This window comes from Bombus terrestris, chromosome 6, assembly GCF_910591885.1.
Source record: "Bombus terrestris chromosome 6, iyBomTerr1.2, whole genome shotgun sequence".
NCBI lineage: Eukaryota > Metazoa > Arthropoda > Insecta > Hymenoptera > Apidae > Bombus > Bombus terrestris.
The window spans coordinates 413,376-436,279 of record NC_063274.1 but is presented as its reverse complement, the minus strand read 5'-3'; the positions used below and the strand labels follow the sequence as shown (position 1 = coordinate 436,279).

Genomic DNA, 22,904 nt, shown 5'->3' with positions numbered 1-22,904 from the left:
AGTACGAATCGTATGATTTAATCATATCACGATGTATCAGTTGTGTTTTCTTCAAATTTCATGTTTCGCGATACAACATAATAATCGTTTTTGAAAAAGCTCTGCAATTATTTTAATGATTATAAAAGATATCTGTCTTGGTCATTTTTTAAATTTAAATTGACTATCAAAACACGGGACAATTACATACTGCGTAGAGTTACTGCAAACTTCTGCAGAGCTTTGCATTCTGTAGTAGAATTCTTCAATCATGAATAAACAAGTGACGTGCGCAACTAAGGTTTACATCTTCTACCACTTTAAAAATTTCTTTTCTTTTCTTTCTGTTTAAAATACATTTTTCTCATATAAGAATTTAATGTTTACAATATACGTGATATAACATAATTGTTATACGGTTCCTTTTTAAATATTTCAATTGTGTTTAGACTATGTTACACTTCATAAAACATTCAAATGTAAATAAAATCATACTGTACGTATGTATGTGGCTTGAATGTCTGTTCTAAAATATATTTTAAGTGCTACTTTATTGCTTAATCATCAATTGTTAAATCGTTAATTATGCAAATTACTATAATCTTTTTGAACGCATAAATTGTCATATGTACAACATTCGTAAACAATATTTGCATCTATAATGTTGGTAACACTTTTGAATAATATTTATGCCTAACATGATGCGTCTTTTGTTCCAGAAAAAATATAATAATGTACAAGGTTGTTCACGTAATTGACAGAGAATGGTGCAAGTGTTTAATAAAAAAATCATGGCTGTTTTAAAAATGGAACATTTTGTAATGGAGTTGCTGATTTAATGAAACATGATGAAATGCTGTTGTAATATCTTGGTTATATTACAATCAGTTATTTGAGAACGTATTATTTTACTAATTATATGTTAAAAAATGATTTTATAATAAATTTCATAAAAGTGTAATTAAGTTCCAAAAAAAAGAAGCTGCAATTATTTTTGGAACATAAGTTGTAAGATAAAATAATCTAAAAGCGTTATTTAGCGCACATTTATGAAATAGAATAAAATAGATATTTTATAAAATTTACAAAAATGAGTATGGAAGATGAATGTAACGTAGCTGCAAGATATCGAACTGTCCGCAAGCATTTAGACAGTTTAGGATACAAACAAGCACTTACATTAGATTCACTTCCTTTAATAGAAAAGTTATTGGCTGATTTGATACAAACAACAGAAAGCTTAAAGCATTTTAAAAGCATTGCTCAAGAAAATATTGAGGTCTGTATCTTTGTAATTTAAAATCTTTTACTTTTAATTTTAATATAAATATATATGTAATCCCATTAAATATGTATTTCTAAAACACCCTTTGTATGAAACAATGAACATACCATGTATACAATAATTAATTAGGGAAATACGAAAGATATTTTAATATCTTTCGATCGAAAGATAATAAAGAGCAAATTATATTATTAGATTTTGTTATTATATTTGTATAATTTAATATTTGTATCATATAAATAGGCTTACACTCAGTTACAATCAACAATTGATCCGTATAAATGTGACAATGTAAGGCTAGTGCAAGAATGTAACCAGCTTCACTTAGATTTGATAAAAGAAAAGGAATGTCATCAAAAGCAGATTAAGGACCTGAAGAAGGAAATATATAAATTAGAGCGTGAATGTAATGATCTTCAACTGGCGTCTTCTCGGAATTTACATAAGATTAAAGAGCTAGAAGCTGTATCTGCTAAGAAATCAAAAAGAATTTTGGAACTCCAAGGAAAATGTTTAAAACCATCCGTCAGCAATGTTGGCCTAGGTAAATTACTTTTCATTTTCTGATATGTTTGAGATTATTCTTTTACAAGATGTTTGTGATTCTAGAATACAACTTTAGAATATGAATATGTAAAATTAAATGCTTTTAAATATTATCAAATTGTTATTTTTTACCATTACAGTTTCTAAGAAACGTCCTGTTTTCCCACTACGAAGACCAGTTATAGAAAGTGAACCATTACCAAAAACAGGAGTTAAAGTTACTCCGTTACCAAACTTAAGTGTAGCAGAACCAAAAATTGTTGATTTATTAAGCATGGCAGATCATAAGATGAATTGTTTGAGTCATGAGGTAACAAAATTGAAGGGAGATCTCTCTTTACAAATCGACAATGTACAAACATTAAAAAGTCAGGTATATTACTGTTAAATTACATCTGCATGAGTTTAAATTGCTCCTGTTTGCATGTAAGAAAATGTATATAACATATTGAATATTTGAATTACTGTTAATTAGAACTAACAGCAAAGGATCATTAAATATATGCATGTTTATTTAAATTTGCAAAAATTGATAAAAATTTGTAAAAAGACTAGATACAAGTATACTATAGAAGTACGTTTATAGCTAACTATGAAGGAAAAAGAAATTTTGCGACTGAAGAAGATGTTAGAAGGAGGTAGACCATATCTGGCTGTTACTAAAGATTGTGCTTGTAAAAAAGCAGAAAGCAGTTTTGTAATGTCCAATTATAACATGGATGGTAATGAATTAAAAGTTCTTCAACAAGAAAAATTGGAATTAGAACAGCAATTAAAAGGTAATCAAACTATGTTTTCTGTTTAATGTAAAATCAAGAATATTCCTTATGTACGTAACTATATTCTATTACAGAAGCTTTAAATAAACAGCATGATGCTATGTCTCAAGCACTTAAACTTGCTGATCGAAATGAGGAATTAGAAAAGGAATTAAGAGATATAGATCACATAGCATTAGCTGTAGAAGCTGATTGTAATTCTGCAGTTAAAGAAAACAATAGGAGAGTTTCTAAATTGCAGGTAATAAATTTTTAAAGACTACGCCCTAATATTTACAATAATAATAATAATAATAATAATATAATATAATAATATCGTAATTAATAGTTACAATTTATTGCATTATAATTATTGTTATGGAATTTATATTCCTGCAGGAAAAATTGGAGAATGTAATGGCACGAGTACACGCATTAGAAGCTGAATTAACTGTTGAGCGTAGAGAAGTACACGAATTGAGAGCAGATCTAGAAGCTTGTAAGCTGGAGAAACGTAATATTGAACGTAATTTGGAATCTACATTAGATGAGAAGAAACAGATGACTGACAGGATAAATGAGTTAACAGTGATTGGTAAACAAAACTTTTATTTTCATGGGACGATTATAAATATAATTAAATAGTTTCATAGTTAATCAGTATTGCTTTTTTTTCAATAATATTATAGAAAAAAATTTAAATGATGAAATTGAAAGATTGATTAAGGAAAATGAAAAACAAAGACAAGATATTATTCAGTTACAATATAGTAATAAATTATTAAGGGAACAAATAAATAGAAGGGAAATATTATTAGACGATGTCGGGACAAATTTGAAAGATGGTAAAGAAAAGGGACGAAAGAATGATTATGATAGAGGTAAAATTATAAAATATAGAATATAATATGAAAAACAGAGTAATTCTGTGTTCAAAGATTTATCAATTTATTAAAAATCATCAGGGCAAAGTAGAACAGAATTTCAAGAAGCATATAAAGGAAGAGATCTTCTTCAAAGCATAAACGATGCTGGATATGAAAAAGAAATTGAAATAAACGATGTATGTTTCATGAAAAATATTTCTTTCGTGCACTATAGTTTGGTAATTATAGAAACATATTAACTAGTATTTATTTTATCAGTTACAACAAGCTGTGGAGCAACTAAGAAGGGAACGAGATTTTTATAAAAATGAATACAAGAATATCAAGGATAACTATAACAAAACGATTGAAAAAGACCATGTAAAGTGTTACCCGTTTCTTTTCGCACAGTTTTCTTTGGTACATATGTAATATTTTATCTTTATTTTTAAAAATAGGTTGACCTATGGTCGCGAATACGAGAATTAAAATGTGAGTTAAACGAAAAGGAAAATGCATTAGATGAATTACAGCGAGAAAAGAAAGACTTGCATCGTGAAAAAACAAATTTAGAAACACGTCTGCAAACTTATAAAACTGAACATAAAGCACCTTATCGACCTTGCAATGTATGCAAACGTGGTGTTGGCTGTAATTGTTCTCCTCCGTTAATGAGAGACGTTGGCAAGACACAGGTAAAGTGCATAAATAATTTTGTTGCAAAAATTGCAATTCGGAAAATTGTTATTAAAATTACTTTATAATTAGAGAAAATCCTTATAGCTTTATTTGAAATGTTAAATGAATACAATGTTTTTAAGAATTTCTAATCAAATTTATAAAAGTAACATTTTTTAGAATATTATTGAACGTCTGGAACATGAACGGGATATTGCACGGGCAGATGTCGATCGTTTAATTGAAGAACGCGATGCATTACGTGAAAGATTAAAGGTAATTCGGAAAGTTTATTTATTGGTGAATATAGGTAAATTTGTTATTATAAATGATCTTTATCGTGTCATATGAGAACACGTTATCCACTTAATTTGGAACCCGCGCTCGCGAGAATATATGAGAATGGCAATAGCGTAACATGTACGCTTACTAATACAATGAAATGTCGCTTGTCATCTACGAGTTATTGTTAGAAATATAATTAAGCGAGAACACATAGCGGTTTGACTGTCGCCGAAGCACTTTAAATTTGATGTCACGACAAGGAGAAAACAATCGTCGAGAAAGCGAATCCCGCGATTTCGACCAACAATTTCACGTACTTGCGCGCCCGAATCTTCAAAGCAAGCAAGCACACCCGGTTCTGTTTTCACATGTAGCTAATAACATTTTTTTAATAATCCGAAATGTAATTACGATGTAATATTTTTTTTTTTTTTTTATTTAAAATTGCATTTAACTACCAAAGTTGTTAGCGAATTACAACAGAATTGTTCACATTCTTATAAACACCGAGGCTTCTTTTTTTCATTTCGTCCGGTAATTTTCGCTTTTAACATATTAAACATTTTTCTCTACGTCGTACTTGAAAAATTATTTACAATCACATTCTACAAATTGAAATTCTATCATCTATCTGATTTCGGATCGCTCTTCTGTGAGTACGTTGAATATAAGAATAAGGGACAAGGAGAGTAATTGAGATACAATAAGACACCTCACAGAATTCGTATTTGGAGAGACCAGTTTTAAAAAATGCAAATTAATTCAGTACTCGTACTGCAGTGGCTGGCTCCCTTCGGATTTGTCGGCAAACGACATCAATTTTATATATAGCAAATTCATTATGAAAATTTGTAAATTAGATGGCTGCGGAAGCACATACATCTGAACAACGTCGTCTAAAAGAAAACTTGACCGACGTTGAAACTCGATTGAAACAGATAGAAAAGGAACGACAAGAGCTTTTACTTACGCAAGGAGCACGAAGAGCAACTATCAATGGACTAGAGGATCAATTACAAGATTTGCGAGAAGAGTTAAAACGGACTAAGCAAGAATTAGGAACTCAAAGAACACAATATTTTCAACTTCGGTATTACTTATTAGATTGCCCGAAAAGTGTCTTTCTTTCACAAGCACGTCTTTTACAACGATGCATCCTTATACAAACATGAAACTTAATCTGTCGAACGTTGTGATCTTTATTTTGATAGAACAAAATTGATCATACGTAATTCAATAAAATAATATAAAACGGAAAATGTTGTGCACCCATTATTTCCTTATAAAACGAAAGATACTTTTCAGACGACCTAATATTTTTCATGAAAATAAAACTTTGTAGAGAATATAACGTAGAAATATTTCCTTATGATTTTCTTTAGTATTCAGTAGATACATATACATAATTAATAAATATGATAGAGCTCTACAAGATCAAACGGATCAGGCTTTGGGAGATGCTCAGAATCAATTGACACAGTCGGAGTCCGAACTGAATAAGACGTTGGACCGTAATAGAACGATGGAACGGCAGCAGTTGGAGTTAGAAAATCAAGTGGAAGGATTACAACAAGAAATTAACAATCTTAAAGCAAATATGACACATTTGGATCAGGAAAAAGATCAATTGCTAGTGAGTATTAGATACAATTATATTGCAAAGTATTCAACGACACTTACGTATGATGTAATGAATAAGTGAATTTTGTTAGATGGTATTGGACGAGAAGACAGAAAGGATAGCTACTCTAGAAAAAGAAATTCTGATGAAAGAAGAACAACTAATAGGAAGCGAGCAACAGATTCACGATCTGCAACACAAAAATCAGTGAGTATCGTATGTATTTATAAAATTTGACACATTCTAGAAAATCTTATCAGCTACCAGAAATCTAATTACTATATTCTAAAAGAGACACCATAAATTGTATACATATATTTACAAAACATTGGCAGTAAAGGTGATATTTAATTATTAGATTTGACAAAAGTCTTTTCGCATACATTTATAATAGAGTAATACTAAAAATAAGCACTAGAATTATATTAATACGAGTATATCTGCATAACAAATTTTAAAATGGTATAGGCTTAAACTATGGAATTAAACGAAAAATTTCATAGCACTAGGACATTAAATAAATAGAAATTCGAGGAATTCACACGAGATTGTTGAGAACATTTTACGCGCAGCCTTTATACAACGTTATTTACACATAATGTCTAAAAAAAAAGCATATCAAATAGTTCATTTTATCATCACCACATGCTATTATACACAGTCTGACCTCTTTACTTAAAAGTTTATTGACTTTACTCTTCCATTGAGAAACTTTGCTAAACTAACTGTGGGTGGCTGACAACTACCCAGCGAGAAGAGATTATTACTTTCTAACTCAGAAATTTGTGGACCGTCCGTGATTCTTTTGTATCCGGGTCTGCATTCGCATCTTGCCCTTGGCTCTGATCCTTCGTTCTTCCATAAGCTCTGTTTTGGCATTCTTCGTGCAACCAACCATTCTCCCGCAGTACACGGACCTTGTGTATATAATTTGTAGCAGGTTTTATTTATTTCCACCATTCCGGGCGTAGATTCGCAGCTATCGTTAACTTCTTCGGAACATTTTTTCGAATCGGTCAGTATATTTATACATCCACATACTCCATTGTAACTGATTCCATCAACGGATGGTCGTATATTATAATCATATAAAACAACTTGTCCGTTCGGACATGGTCCTCTGGTTCCTATTTTGTAACACGTTTTTTCTTGTGAAAAATATAGTCGACCCCGTTTACAAGGCACAGGAGTACAAGTCGTCGAATTTATTAGCATATAGCCGTTTTGACAAGGTCCTTTTGTGTAAAGTCTGTAGCAAAATCCATTTTCATAGAGAACATGACCTGGCTTGCATACACACTTAGCTTGAACTATTTCTTCATTGGTTATCGTGTTTGTTACGATAAAGTGATGCCCTTGCGGACATGGACCGATACCGCCTGTGTTAATGAACGAGTACAATATAATAATGTAAAGTAACAATAAATAGTAGAAAATTGGAAGAAGCTTATGCATCGCGTGTATTTTGAATCGTCTTACCTAATTGATAACACATCGCAGTTGGTTCATGGTAATGAGGTAATTTAGAGTGACAGCCACATACGCCACCTGGTAAAAATAATTCTCCAGGTTCCGTACATGGGCCTTTAGTGTAATGTTCGTGGCAACCACCCACACTACCCGCCCAGTGATATCGTCCAAGTTCTCCATTTCTAGAGCAGGAACATACCGTTAATCCGTCTTCATCTATAGCAAGGAGTTCACCTTTCGGGCATGGCCCTTTGCTAAATTTGGGGTAACATTTGCCATCCCTAGGCCAGTAGACTTCTCCTTTCCCCGTACATGGCTCTGGATCATGACAGACACCCCACCTTTATTAAAAAATAAAGTAAATTTAGAGGGAAACTTTTTATGTTAGTTAGAAGATCTGTTAGATTCGTTGTATCGTAATACCTGGACTTGCCAGAAGTTTTTGGAACGGGTGCAAAAAATTGTCCTTTTGAGCAGGATGCTCTCGTGTATATCTTATGGCAAAGAGCGTCTCTAGGAGATTGCACGGTTCCTGGAGGACATCTACATTCAGCTACAGTTCCACCTCTACCTGCAGCTGGACCTAGTTCCATTGTTTCTGGGCATGGAGCACCAATCTGTCAAACAAATCTATAGTTATAATAAGTAATCCATAATTGTAATTTAAATTTCTCGACCAAGTAAACTATGTGTCGGTCGATTAAGTAAAAAAAAAAAAAAAAAAAAAAAAAAGAAACACGAGAAGCTGCTTCTCTAATGTACATTCTATTAAGAGAACTCGAATGACTCTGTAAAGAGAAATGCAGCACCTGCCTGGAATATTTTGTAACACTTTCCATCCGGCGGCCAAAATAACAATTGCCAGCCACGTGGTTGAGCGGCGCAGGGATTGCTCGACGGATCTGCCCATGGTGGAGGCATTATCGCTGACTTAACGCGAACAATTGACGCGAACCAGATAATTACCAATACATCTTGTAAAGCGCTGAAACGCATTTAATGAATTCATGTTTAGTTGAAATTGAAATTGACGTATAAGATATTAAAATGGCATTCCGAAGTGTTTAGCGATAACATATATACAACGGGTTTGCTACACGTTTTTAGAATTTAAATTAGAATTTGTAAGGAATTATATAAAATGACATTATAGGAAAATGAGGTTTCAGGTTTCGTCTCGGTGGAGCACTTGAAACCGGGAAACACCGGGATTGCGATAGAAAATGTTATCGCGTATTCGTGTCTGCGTATGTCAAAATCGAGGGTAGTGGTAGAACAGAGCAAAAGCACGACAGAAATAAAATGACCATACTTTCACTGTTTCACTATGGCAATGGCATTGTCCCTGGTGGCAGGGCTCGAGATGACGACATGCATGTAGAATAAGAATACCATTCTCTATATATGTGCCGTATAACTGTTGCAAACTGAAAGCAAAAACACTTTCCTCTTTTTTCTCTTTTGACTTTAGCCATTTCTAGACGGTTTTAGATACCTTCAAACGACATTGTTGAATTAGATTGGAATCGGTAATCTTGTAAAATTAAGTTTGAATGTATTAAAATTAGTTGGTAGAAGTTGGAAATTTTTCTAAAAATAGGCAACGAACGTTCTATCGCATCGATTATGAACCATCGAAGATCATGCTGTATTTGATCAAAATCAAAAATCAAAAATCAAAAATCAAAAATCAAAATCAAGCAAACGATTACGGGATACAAGAAACCTTGGCACTTAGATGCTGATAGTTGCTAGACAAGCTTTCTTCAATGCAATAACTTTCCATTGCAATAACGGAACGAGTTTTGCCGATTGCTCACTAGTGTTTTATTAATTGCGTTTCTTAATTTATCGCGCTCTGTTTATAGACTGGTGTTTCACATAGAATCGTGGTACTCTTGATTGGAGAAAACGTTTGATTCGTTATTTGACAGCGTAAATAGTATTATTCGAATTATAGAATTACGTAAACTACTTAAATTACGTATACGTATATTCTAACGATCTTCGTATTTATGGACAATATCATGTAAGTATCGATGAAAGTTTTAGCGTTTCTGAGGAGTATATTCTCAAATCGTCTAATTTTTACGGTAAACAAGATGGGATTATTTCACGTGGTTGCGGTTTGTAGGAGCTGCTCATTAAGGAAAGTCGCACGGCCACCGGAGAACTATCGCGGAATGTCGAGCTTCCTTTTCTTCCTGTATAATTATTAATCTTCATTGTCAAACCGGTGTGACCACTTGGCGCAAATAAAAAGTGAGAGTACTAGAGATTTAGTAAGGTAAGGTAATCTCGGTTACGCATTCTCTTCGTACGCGTGTTTTGTTTATAGCCACACAAATAAATATAATATAGGTATATTACACGTACAACGCTATATTATTAATTATTAATTATCAATTTGGTTAATTATTTGACAAGCCTCGGAATTTAGATGTAGAATTTCCGTTAATTTAGAGCTAAATTTAGAAGTAACTAGAACGAGTCGCACATCCTACGCTTCACTTGGATTCGTTGAATTTTCAAATAAATTATGTCAGCTCTGTTCAAGTATTTCAATTCTGTTTATCCAGGTTCTTAGAAGCAAACAGAATCAGACTCGAAATCTCTAAAGTTTGCGTTAAAAATTCTAAAGAGAAATAAAAGTTTTCGTAGGAAAAGAAAGAGAAATAGTATTCATCATCGTAGATTATATTTATAGCCGAGGGTTAATATCTGTGTCGATTAATTACCGGGATAAAGTGGGGCATGATTTGAAGATTTTATCATCATTTTTATAGCACGAACGTTCAATAGTTCGATATCAGCGAATAATCTCATAAGTGAAAAGTAAGGATATTTTTGTTCGAACGAGACGTAAGATTCGCATCGATTCGTACGATCGTTCGTAGGGTCAACGCGTTTTATTAATTGCTTTTATTAATTGCTTGCCGAGAAACGTGGGAGTATTGCGTGAAAACTTTCACGTTTACTGCATTTTAATACGTAAACGTATCAAGATAAATTACTATGTTCATTTAGCCGACTAACTGAGTGAATTTGAACGCGATTACGTAAATGCAGAGTTTTGAATTTGTATTCTTAAATTACTCGTAAAGTTGCTTTCGTAACTCTTTGGTGCGTGAATACCATTGAATTTAACGAATTCAGGAGATCTTTTCAAAACGAAGATAAGGAAGGGGTCGAAGTTACTAGAATTTTTCAAATATTTCCTAATTAACAATCGAATATCGAAAAAAAGTGTAACTATAGCGACACAGTTTGCAATAATGACGGCAGTGTTCCGTACAAAATTATCAGTGTGGGTGTTTGGTTCGTCTTTTGCATTCTACTTACTTCGATATTACTCGGGAGTAGCAAGGAACGCACGAGGATAAATATCGTCGATGATATTTATTACGAGAAGAAACAACGATCATGAGTTCCTTCAAAGGTTATAGCTGTCTGAATCGTAACGATGACGGACGATATAGGTATGATTCTTCTATCATTTGTTTTCCGATTGTATCGCTATATGCGAATTATGTGGATTACTATTATTGAATCTATGACAGATTTCTTCCGCCCCCCCCCCTCCCCTTCGAAGAAAGAGGATTTATCTGCCTCCGTTCTTTCTCATTTTTCACTTTTTTTTAGACTACTTAAAGACGATTTTTTACTTCCTTTTATTTCCTTAGTAGTACCTTCGAGTCTATTTCGTTTACTTCCGCTTTGAAATTTAACGTTAATTTGTGCAGCTAATTTCGTCCAAATAAATGGGTTTCATTCGCAGATCTTTTCATAATCATCTATATACATGTAGGTACATATATATTTATACCGTATGGGTAATTCATATTTTTGTTATTTCATATCGCACACCTATTATTCGTCGTCTGTTGTGACATAACTCGTTCCATTTTTCGTTGGTCCACCGTTCGATGTGTTCGTACATGTTTCGCGTCTCAGCCTACCTTTCAGTTTTTATACTCGTTGCATAATAGTAGATTGCGCGCGTACATCTGATAAAAATCGGTAGCGTTATGCCACTGAGCCGGACGCATTTTTTACAACCGAACACTTTTACATATCTAGCCGTTCGTTGGCGGGCAGTTCGACTAAATTAGATTCCAGGATACTCCTTGCACCTACTACGTACGTACTTGTGTATCTTCGAAAAGCATCAACGTAATTGTTTAATTTGTAACTTTCATTGCCAACCAACTTTCTCCTTATTCACGCGGTTAAAACGTAACGATTAGCTGTCGTTCGTTTAGTTAGACAGATGAAATTTGTCAAGTTTGACGCGGTTGTTGCAAACATATCGGCCATTTGAAACGAACGTTAGCATTTTCTCGCTTTGTTTCTCTTTCCTTTTGTTTGAATATTTTTTCGCCTCTTCTCGTTCTTAACGAAGCGTATACTTAGCATACTATCGACTTTGTTCATTTCGTCTAATTTCGTTCGATGATCGCTACTATTATTTCAACAATGAAACCGTGCCTGTCTTGCCGGTGTTTTAAATACCTACGTGACATTTCTTTCATATTTAACGATTTACACGTTTAAACGATCGATTGAAATCTTAGAAACAAGATATCTCCATTGCCGAACTATTCTCCGATATCATGCCCGTAAACCATTAAACAGAATAATAATGATATTTTCATATCGATATAAATAGTATTCGAGAAGGGAATTATTTAGCGAATTTAACCTGTAACGATTTGCTATTTTCCTACGTACGTTAACTTCGATTAACAATCTCCGTGTATACTTTCACAACAAAATTTGCAATTTCTTAATGTTTCAATTTTCTCTTAATTTTAGCAAAACAAATCGGTTGTTATTTGAAATTCAATTAATCGAATTATAATAATTTTCCATAAACTAATGGAAACTAATCTGAAATTCTACCTAACGAACCTTCGTTATTGGAGTAACTCGGTTCTTTCATTGTCTTCTTTCATTGTATCCCGTTGTGTCCTAGTTAAGCCGCTCTAGTGGCAAGATTATGTAACAAAATCGATGTAATCGACGAATAACATGAAATTAAATTAAATCGAAGGATCTCTTGCAAAGATCAGGTCTTGACATTTATGTCGGAGAAACGAAACGATCGTTTCAAGATTAGTCGTGTCGCCGTTATGCAACTTTCACCGTAAACACACACACACACACACAACGGAACATTTAACCTTCTAAAAAGTAAGAAAAGACTTTTTATAAGAAATATAAATATATAAATATAAGAATTAATCAAATACAAGGAGGTAAAAATATTTGGTAGATGGTTAAACATGGTAGATGTTTTCAGAGCTACTAGGTAATACGTATTCTTATAAATATTAACGAATTTGTGCGAAATCGAAATTCGACGATTTACTATTGCGAGAAAGTAACGAGCAATTGCCTTTCATGAAGTTATATATTTGAAGTTAACGATTGCGTTTCTCGCTACGAGTTTACCAGCCACGGTATCTCTTTATAGTATGTTCGCTTTTTAATCGTATCGTTACATCGTCTTCGCGATACAAGCGAGTTACCGGGTATTCGACATTGATATATTTTTAATGAAATATGCTTTCTATCGTCACAACTCACAACTCACAACTCACAACTCACAACTCACAACTCACAACTCACAACTTGCAACAACACAACAAACTGTCTACACTCTGCGTATACTATTTGCGTATAAAAGATGAAAATCTGTTAAAATTTGTTGTCAGAGTCGAACGAATATCTTGTCGATGTCCTTTTATGCGGATTTAGCGGCATCCTAATAAAAGGATAAATTTTTGCTTTTCCTTCATACGTATATTACATTTTTTTTATTTAACTCGACAATTATGTGACAATCCATGCGAGAGAGATAAAGATGATGTTGTTAGATATACGTCGAAAAGAAACGATTTAAAATGACGTATCCAGACGAGAAAGAATGACAGAGAAACGAGTATTTTATTTGTATTATTCGCTGATCTAACGTAAATGAAAATCGTTCGTTATGGATACCGAACGATATTGAAATTTCGATTCGTAGAAAATAAAAAAAAATTGTAAACGATGACTTACAACGTGGTTCTCATGGTGAAGGCGATTAAGAATGTAACTTTTTAGTAATCACATGACAGATATTCGCGAAAATTGATCGTGTCGTTTTATCGAGGCCTTTTGACATGCTGCGATCGACACGAGGCGCGCACGAAACGAAGAGCGGCGGCGATCGTGTTAGTCGGAGCACCGCGGCAACACTGAACATCGACTTGGAATCAGCTCCGCGGCTTCGCGCTGTTACCTAACTTGCCCGAGACAAGAACCGAATCTCCTAGACCGGCACTCGTCTCACTTTTTTTTTCGTAGGTTCGTTCTATCCGCGAATGGATCGCGATTACGTCGAGGAAACAGCCGAAATAAAATTCTCAATCGCCGCATAGCACAGCTCTGCGTATCGTGAACGGCTTCTCAACTGCATACGGTCAGCGCGTCACGTTCCTTAGTGCAGAAATCCGCCGTCGCGTATCCGGTTCGATACGGGCGAGAATCGGACAGGGATCCACGATACGATAGTTGGACGGTTCGACGGGGGCGATAAAGTTTCGTGCGTGGGTTTTCGTGACGTTCGACGGACAATGGGAATGAAATCATGCTCGAATATTTTCCAATCCATTTGAAATCTGCCAGTACCTAATAATATCCTATTTACGTTTTACGTTTTACGTAATTACTACGATCGAATTGCGACACGCGGTGACCACGTGGATCCTCCGTAAAATCGATCCGCGAATGTACCGCCCATTAGATCAGGTCTCTACCTAATCTAACCCACCGATATCTAAATAATTCTAAATAATTCTAAATAAATCGTACTTTCGCGGAATCGTAAAGATAGAAGAGGCGAGTTTTTCTTATCGATCGAAAGTGTCTCGGATCTAGGAATCGGATTATGCGTGTAGCATCGCGTGACGAAGAAAGCGAAGATAGCGGGATATATCGAGACTAAAGGATCGAGTGTAAGTTTTCCCCATTTACATAGATATCGATACTAGTCGATGCTCGATATAGCAAACTCCAGCGAGTTTGCATCGAGTAGCCTCCCTTGAACATTTCCAGTCGTGAGATTTTCTTCTCCGAAGAAAGAACCCGGATATTTGATACTTTCGTCGTCTTACGACCTCCAGAAGGTCGCTACGGGCATCCAACTCCGCAGGAACGCGCTTTCGTCGACCGAGTCGCGCGTTGCATAATTCGGAAAGAACGACAGCCGGAGCCCGGCTGGATCGACCAACGGGATGTCCTTAAATTGGCGCCTTTGTGCCAAGAAGCGATCTCTCGAGACCTTCGAACCTGTTAAAACCTGGGGCAGACGTATCGTCTCGTTGTTTGCAACTACACTTTCCTAGTAACTTTGACAGCTTGAAACTCGAAGATACGTCTTCCACGTTGCTTGTCCCGAATGGATGTTCTTCCTCTATTCGTAGGATGGCCGATGGCCGATCGCTCGATCAAACGACATTAAACTTTTTGTTCGTATTAAACGAGTGTGCGAGTGTTTTTAGAAACGCTGTACGACTCGTTATACTCGTTTACGTCTGGTAAAAGTCGAACCAAACCAAATAATTTTTATTCGCTTTATCTCAAAATCCATTTCTACGAAGATCGCGCTTCCGCTTACGTGACATACGTTCTCGTCTTCTTTCTCTCCTTAAGAACCTATATATAGGTGGTTTTTATCGCTACTGCTTTCCTTTCGGTAACTCGTAGAGTTATGCGAAACACATTGACGGAAACCGATCCAACATCTCTGTTCTTAGAACATTGATATTAGTCGCGAATGTCGAGGAAATATTTCATTGAAACACAATTTACTTACCTCTTCCCTCGTCGCTCGTACTTTGCGATATTTCTTTTTCTTTCTTCTCGCTTTCTCGTATTATCCTCGAAATTATATTCTTACTACAGCGTTAACGGGGTATTGGAAAATACAAAATTTATACAAAATGTAGCAAACAATAAGAAGAGAAAAACGTACAAAGAGCGGTCTAGTTCGCGTATTATTGTATTATTACGACGACGACAAATATTAGCGTATTTGCAAGTTTAAATAAAAGTTTAGTTGCTTTCGTCTATTTACCCATCTTAAGATATCCGGCAGCATCGTCAAACTTTCTTTGTCCAGATTACCTGATTGTACAGATCCGAACGATACTTGCTCGACAACGATATTGTCAGAAAGTCGAGTCGTTGGAACTCAACTCGATCTTGTCTCATCGCCTAATAATATTCAAATACCTGCATAGGCCTTACATATGTACACAAATGTAATGTATATAAATGTATATAGAAATACCTTGCGTGTAAACGCGCAAGACTGGCGTTTCAAGACTGGCGTGGTCCTTCGATTTTTATGTCTTGATCTCGCTCTCGTTTTCATGCAGCGGAATCACTTTTAACGCTCGAAGAAAATCTTAAAGACTCGTATGTACATTTCGTAACTCAAGGATTAAATTGACTCATCGTCGGAATTTCGGAACTCGCGACGAGTGCGCGAGTAAAACGGAAGAAAACCAGCAGCTCGAACGAAGAAAGAAACTAACTCTGCAGCAGGAGATACCTTTTGTATTTATTTCACATATATGTTATATTATATAATGCGAATACTTTCTGCAAACCGAGAGACATTTTGAGAATGTGAGTTTTATACAAAGATTCGAAACGAGGCGACGAGCAGAGGCTCTGTTTCAGAGAGAATCGTCTAATCTCTAGGATCAACGAGTCGAACGCGTTACAACGTACAGTTGGTACAAGCGTGGAGTAACCTCGCGTAGTATGCATCCTGTTACGAGTGCTTCTCACGTGCTTACGTTCCCTGCATTTCGAGAAACCGTGCAATGCCCTTTGCCTGTGATGGTAAAGGTGAATGGCATCTTTAAAAGGGCCGTTCGTTCCGACTTTCTGACATTAAGCAGCGGTAGATAGAGAATCGTGACCAGGCCAGTCGATCGACATAGATGCCGACTCATTGGTTAGGGGTTTAGGACAGGGCGATGCACTCTGCCGTGTGAACCATTTCGTGAACTTCCGAACACCGTGTTTTCCCACGCGTTGCCTAACTTCGTTTCTTCGATAAATTTGCTCCTTTAGTTGAACGGCAAGTTATATGGTAAGACGTTTGAACGATTTTATATAATCTGGACGTAACAAATTATGATTACATCGCTCCTCTAGCAATAAGTAAGCACGCGAATACGTAATTATTCCACGAAATAACGAAATAACGAAATTTCATTGCTCAACACGAGGTATTTCGGTGTATCCGGGTCACAATCGAATTCAAAGGATAGAACGAACTTTGCCATGATACCTATCCAATTACGTGGCTACGTTTCGTCATATTCCGAGGTCAGATCTATCACGATTGCTCGGAAATTCCACGAAAGAAATTCGAAATGATCGCGACACGATCGATCGCAGCCACGCAAGTCTCTTTCATTCTTGTCGCGGCTTCAATTTCAGGGACGTTCTTCAGGATGAACGATCAACGAGAATGAAAGTACGTGTCGCTGAATGACGGTGTTTAGCGGGACGAGACGCACGCAGACGACCTTCGTAATCGCGCCGAAACCTTGAATCTCTTCTCGCTCTTAATTCTTCTTTATCGGCCGTTTCGTTCTTCTCTCTTCAAAGACTATCGCCTACGAAGAGAGAGAGAAGACGAAGGAAAAGCGCGAAACTTTCTTATTTCGTAGAAAGCGCAAGTTACTTGCCACGCTTATTAAATTATCGTAATACCGATTCATCGAGAGTGTTGCTGGTATACGGTTGTGTCGTGATTTCTTTTTGCTTCTTCGGCGATGTATTATACGCGCGGCAAACGTAACTGCGTAAATCGAACGTTTCCAACGTTTGATTCGCGATTATGAAAGTACCTTGTTGGAAAATAAGTAAACTTTTACCGCGACTAAACGAGAGGGAAACGTACAGCAGCGAAGTTCCGCGATCGTTTCATCGGTCGCGTACGACGTATACGAGAACTTGCGTTTACACCAACGCCATAAATTGCTGCATTTTCTGTTCCTTTCTCTTTTATCTTTTCCATACGTTTCGTACCTGCGTATATCTCTTCCTGTATCCGGCGGATGCTGGTTCTCCACGATCCGTCTATTACTCGTGTAAGATATAATTCGATATCTGAAATCGATATTATTATTGTATTTTCAGGATAACGGTAAGATATTTCGAATCGTTGAATATTCTTATTTAGTGGTTCGAGCGAAATGTTGCATAGAGCGGTTATAACGTACGATGGGCATTACGAGAACGTCCGCCCTGACGAGTACAAGCCTCCGCTGCTTTCTACGTTGCTCTTCCTATTTCTCTTATATAGAATAGTTCGCTTTCCTGCGGCCGACGCGATGTAACTGGAATTGGCGAAAGAAAGCGAGACAGATAGAGAAATTCTTCTGTCTAATGTTTACAGCAGGTGTACGCTCGGTTGTATCTTGACGTTGCATCGATCAGATCCAACGAAATCATCTTGCATACGTCGAAGCTTTTAAGAAAAAACGAGCATCCGTCCTATCGTCCATTTATTTCACTATTTGCCGGCTATTCGAATTACACATTCCCGATCCCGATATTACCGTTAACGAAAGTTCAGGGGTTACGCAATCTACCTGTAATATCGTATTTTCATATTGCATCGAGAACTAGTATTCTTCTCGTCGCGTTTCTTCGCTGGGTCCGTGACACAATTCCGCTTGTTCTTATCGTACGGTTGTAATCGATCCTTCTTCGTTCATCGTGCCACTTTACGTTTATTTTAAGTGCCGCGTACGTTCTCCGCGTCACGTTATATCCGATTTTTCATAAATACCCGTTATCTAAAATAATTTCAGCATATTCGCGTCGTTAAGATTCTATAATACCATAAAAATATAGTATGGAAACGTATTTTCTACGACGTTTATTTGTGCCAACATACGCTCGATTATTTGAAAAATCTTAACGAACGCACTTACGAGGCATTTGCGCGCATCGGGTGCGTGCGCGAACGGCTTCGAGCAATACCACCGCAAACGTCTCGAGGTTATTTTCACTTTTATCGTATAGAGGAAAAGGCAGCATCGTACGGACACGGATGATCGAAGGAAGCTGCCGCGCCGGCCCGGCATCCAGCAAGCATGTCGAGATGAGAGAAAGTCGTGTCTGTTCGATGAACAGGCCTCTCTCGGACTTTTTCCTTTTTCAATCCCTGCTACTACTATGCGCCCTATACTACGCTTACGTTATTGCCGCTTACATAACACGCGGACGCGTAATCGACGCGCGGATCATCCGTGATAGATGATTATGCTGTAGCGCCGATCCTCTACCATTTATCTCGATTATCCTTACGAAATGTCATTTTAATATATTTCATTAGCTATATTTTTATCCACCGCGGCTAACACTGAATTTTCGTTTGCCGCCTGTCCGTAGCAGCCATCTTCCACGGTAGCTTTGACTTACGATTAGATCGACGTACGATTTTTATACAGACAGAAAAAACAGACAATACGTTAAATATCGTTTAAATCGGGACACGTATTCGCTGTAGCGTGTAATTGAAAGGCATAAAAGTCGCGATTCATTCGTCGGTAGTTAGAACGTTTTAATAAGAGACGCGCAACGATGCACGTTGCAACTCGATATCGGCTTTCTACCGCTAGTTTCTTCCCTCCTTACGTATTCGGCTTTTTCTCCCTAATAAAGTCGTTCTCGCCGCTACGTGATACACAAACGAAACGAAATCTGGCCACGTAAATATTTCTTCGAGAAGCAATTGAGCAACTTCGGCACCGATAGCTGCCTAATTCGTCAACGCGCTCATGCTGCCCTTGTCCTCTTTCCGAACAACGAAGAACGTGGCTTGCGCCACGAGGGATGAGCGTGTGCGATTCGCATAACCGAATAGACACCGGTTCGGTATTGAAACTTTGACGCGCGATATTCATTCACCGTGTGACAGGTTTGACGAAAACGCTCCACTCCTATTCCACCTCTATGCCTACTGCTTACTTACTCATCTATATTTGATACAGGTTTCGTTACTTCTCTTTTACGTTTTGAAATGCTTGGCCGAAATCTTCTTAAGAATTCCTTTCCATATCGTACATCTTTCATAACACGGTTCGACCACTTCGATCGATTCATTTACTTGTTACTACTTTTGTCGCAATGTCAGAATATGCGTGGATCAAAGCGCGGATCAGGACAGACAACTGAGATCGATGCAACTGGAGGTAGAAAATCTTCAACGACAATTGCAAACGGCGTCGTACGACAAGGAGAATGCTATTCAGGAAAATCGACGAATACAGGACGATTTAGCCGCGGCTACTTGCGAAGTGAGAAACCTGCAATGCGAAATAGAAGCGTCTCGCGCCGAATCATACGATCTGAAGAGACAGCTTCAAACGTACGTTAGCGAGGTCCGTAGAGCCGAGGAACTTCTTAACAGAAAGGTGATTTCATTTCATTCGTTCGAATTGTTACAAGCGTAAAGTCTCGCTCATTTTGTCGTTTAATCTGTCGTATCTCGTCGACGCTACGGTAGTAGCGCCGTTACGAAATTTATTACTTTTTCGTTTCTTACAACTTTCTTACAACTTTTTCTACTAGCAAGAATATGTTTTTCATTAACTATGCGCAAATAGCTGGTGAAATATTTTTATTCGACAGATTTTTATTCTTCCGTCGATACGTATCGCATAAAATGTTGATCGAAAGATAGCGAACAGGCGCACTCGCAATTCTCATCGATTTTACCGATTTGATTTTACAAACGATATTACGTTTATATTATAATAATATTATCCGTCGATATAAGATCTGTCGTAAATAGTATTCGTCCTATTGTCGGCGTTACAAAAGAGCTAAAGTCTAAAGAACTGATATAAACGGTATATCGTATAAACATCGGTAAAACTAGGTATTATTGATATCGTTCATTCGGAAGATAATACAATATTTTACTTTAGTTCTTTCCATCTTTTTCACTCGACTATGCGTTTCTTATCAAATATGTATAAGTGTGAAATACTGCTATCTAGCAGTACTTGTAAGATCCATTCATTTCGCAGGAAAATGAAAGAACGGAAATGTTAAATCACTTCAGAAGTCTAAGTTTGGAAGCAACCGTTTTAGAGAATAATAACCATAGTTTGGAGTCTGAAGCAGCCGAAGCAAGAGGAGCACTGCAATCGGCTAGGGATCGACTGTTGGATTTAGAACGACAATTGGTGGACAAGGATAGTTTAATAAGAGGCTACGAAACGCAGGTTGGCAGTTTCTTTAAATAATTTTCGTTTTCTCTATTCTATATCGGACAAATGTACAAGCTTCGACAGGAAACTTGTATTTCGATAATGACCCGTCAGGTCAGTGTTATACGCTGATTCGAATCTTTTAGATCAGCGAATTGACCCAAAGTGTGGCCAGTATAGAAACACAATTGCGTCAGCAAGGAGAACAGAGGCACAGAGCAGAAGCTGATTTAACTGCCGTTAGAGATTTATGTATGAAATTGGATCAGCAGAAAGATGCACTTATGCAGCAATTAGATGATAAAGATGCGCTTAAAACACAGGTAAATATTCATGGATGAAGGTACTTCGATATACCGAGGATAAATAAGTAAAAGTAATTTGAAATTTACGTTCCATCTTCAGTATGATATGCAAATTACTAAATTAAAAGCGGAGCAAGCGGTAATTCACGATCAAATGAGTAAAGATTGCGCGACGGTCGAGCGCCTCGAAATGCTATTGGATCAAGCAAGACAGGAATCTATAACTGTGCAGGCTAATAATCAGGAACTCCAAAACGAGGTGTCCAGATTGAGACAGAAAATATCTGAACTTCAAAGTAAATTGTAAGAAGCTTAACTATTATCTAGAATGGTTAAGTATCGGTAGGATAACTAAAACGATTAACAGGTTTCATGCCCACGGAAAAGCGAGCCGATCGTTTCGAACCTTACCGTTGTTAGGGAAAAAGTTTCTGACATTTTAATCCGTTAACCCGTAACCTATGAAACCTGTTAATTAACAACGCGTCAACGTATCCTAACCGCGATGTAATTTTTTTTTTCTTTATCTTCTTTGAACGATGCAGATCTTCGGAATCGACGAAACTTCGGCAATATCAAACTCAAGCTGCGGAATATTGTAAACAAATCAGCGAACTACGTAGACAAGTTACGCATGAGAGATTTGATCGTGCGAGGAAAGAAGAAGAACATCGTAGCAGGTACGTACATATCGGGAACTCGGAATAGACGAATATTTTGTTCGTTATATCGTTTTTAGATACTCGGAAGGTCTCCCTGATTCGCTCGTCCAAACTCCGCTTCCCAGTCAAACTAACGATCAAATTCCTAATGAGACAATTGATGCAAATCACAGGTAGAAACATATTTGATCAAGTAGTAACGAACGACTTTAGATGCAGAGGCGGGTTTCTTAGTTGTTTCCATGCAGCGTGTCATAAAATCGATATTTTTCCTAGACACGTTTTTCCGTTTTCCGTTTTCGTTGTAAAAAGTCCAGAATTTGAATTTCAACCAAGTCATTTTCCCCCTCTGCATTATTTTCTCGAGTTCGAGTGATAAAAGCGAAAAATTAAACTGCCAGGCAAGTAGACTGGCTGAAGAAACCTTACACCGCGATCCCCAAATATCCCCGTACACATAGTGGCACGCGATCGGTATTCGAGAGACATTCTTTTCCCTTGGATTGCAAGTGTTTGCCATCGAAAAATGTCTTGCACCATCCATCGTCGAACAAATCGCCATTTGCCCCTTGTATTAACGAAGCAGATGCCTCGAAACAGAATGATTTTAACAAATGTCCAAAGCCTTTGTGATTGTACTAAAAACTATTTTGTATATGTCCTGTAGTAGTAGTAGCCCTACTAGTAATTTTAATACAATATTTCTTTGCGTAGAAGTAATAAATAAATTTCAATGCTACGTTAAAGAGTATAATAATTTAAATTTTTAATTTATTCCTGTGAATAATATTCACAGGACAGAAATCAACAATAAATTGCCTAAAAAGATCTCTTAATGCTTTCCACTCGTTCAAATCTTTTTCATTTTTTTTTATTTGCAGGTCTTTTAATTCAACGCCAGACAGTTTTAACGTAGATTCAAACGTGGTCATATAAAGTCGTTTAACCTACTCTAATCGATATAGATATTTACAGAATGAAACGAGCAGAGAATGCGATGGTCAGATTGAAAAACACGGAACGAAAATGATAAATCCTATCGCTGTGTCACGCTCAAGATGCTCAAATCTGCAAAATAAACTCAAATGCAGTAACCATGTGAAAGATGCTCAACGCGATGTTCCTTGTATAAATATAATTTTACGATCAGATTG

At 36.5% G+C, this 22,904-nt stretch overlaps 2 protein-coding genes across 7 annotated transcripts; one reads left to right on the top strand and one right to left on the bottom strand.

The window, feature by feature from the left end:
• Positions 1-175: 175 nt before the first annotated feature.
• Positions 176-22,748, top strand: LOC105666872 (centrosomal protein of 135 kDa). 5 transcript variants are annotated; one of them, XM_048406688.1, is made up of 22 exons: positions 176-280; positions 699-1,258; positions 1,508-1,808; positions 1,951-2,183; positions 2,397-2,589; positions 2,664-2,830; positions 2,968-3,163; positions 3,258-3,449; positions 3,534-3,631; positions 3,714-3,815; positions 3,893-4,129; positions 4,293-4,388; positions 5,258-5,487; positions 5,820-6,030; positions 6,110-6,225; positions 19,703-19,982; positions 20,601-20,798; positions 20,930-21,106; positions 21,189-21,391; positions 21,634-21,768; positions 21,828-21,923; positions 22,632-22,748. In XM_048406688.1, exons 2-22 carry the CDS (start codon positions 1,070-1,072, stop codon positions 22,684-22,686), a joined length of 3,705 nt encoding a protein of 1,234 aa, XP_048262645.1. In that variant the 5' UTR covers positions 176-280; positions 699-1,069; the 3' UTR covers positions 22,687-22,748. The 5 variants fall into 5 exon arrangements, with proteins under 5 accessions (XP_048262645.1, XP_048262646.1, XP_048262644.1 ...); XM_048406689.1 differs by lacking the exon at positions 176-280 and adding an exon at positions 338-458; XM_048406687.1 differs by lacking the exon at positions 176-280 and adding an exon at positions 345-475.
• On the bottom strand, positions 6,223-13,953 carry LOC100643392. 2 transcript variants are annotated; one of them, XM_003402918.4, is made up of 5 exons: positions 13,552-13,953; positions 8,302-8,473; positions 7,912-8,105; positions 7,498-7,829; positions 6,223-7,397 (listed from the first exon to the last, which is right to left on the bottom strand). In XM_003402918.4, the coding sequence occupies exons 1-5, from the start codon at positions 13,563-13,565 to the stop codon at positions 6,694-6,696; spliced, it is 1,416 nt and encodes a 471-aa protein (XP_003402966.2). In that variant the 5' UTR covers positions 13,566-13,953; the 3' UTR covers positions 6,223-6,693. The 2 variants fall into 2 exon arrangements, with proteins under 2 accessions (XP_003402966.2, XP_020723659.2); XM_020868000.2 differs by lacking the exon at positions 13,552-13,953 and having other exon boundaries at positions 8,298-8,455.
• Positions 22,749-22,904: the final 156 nt, after the last annotated feature.

Bases quoted from the DNA above. Each gene is read 5' to 3' on its own strand.
- LOC105666872 (XM_048406688.1), top strand. From the start codon at position 1,070: ATGAGTATGGAAGATGAATGTAACGTAGCTGCAAGATATCGAACTGTC. The intron at 2,831-2,967 runs GTAATAAATTTT...ATATTCCTGCAG, and splicing joins GGAGAGTTTCTAAATTGCAG to GAAAAATTGGAGAATGTAAT. The intron at 21,107-21,188 runs GTAAATATTCAT...TTCCATCTTCAG, and splicing joins AAGATGCGCTTAAAACACAG to TATGATATGCAAATTACTAA.
- LOC100643392 (XM_003402918.4), bottom strand. The intron at 7,830-7,911 runs GTATTACGATAC...TTTTTAATAAAG, and splicing joins AAAACTTCTGGCAAGTCCAG to GTGGGGTGTCTGTCATGATC. The intron at 7,398-7,497 runs GTAAGACGATTC...TCATTAACACAG, and splicing joins TGCGATGTGTTATCAATTAG to GCGGTATCGGTCCATGTCCG.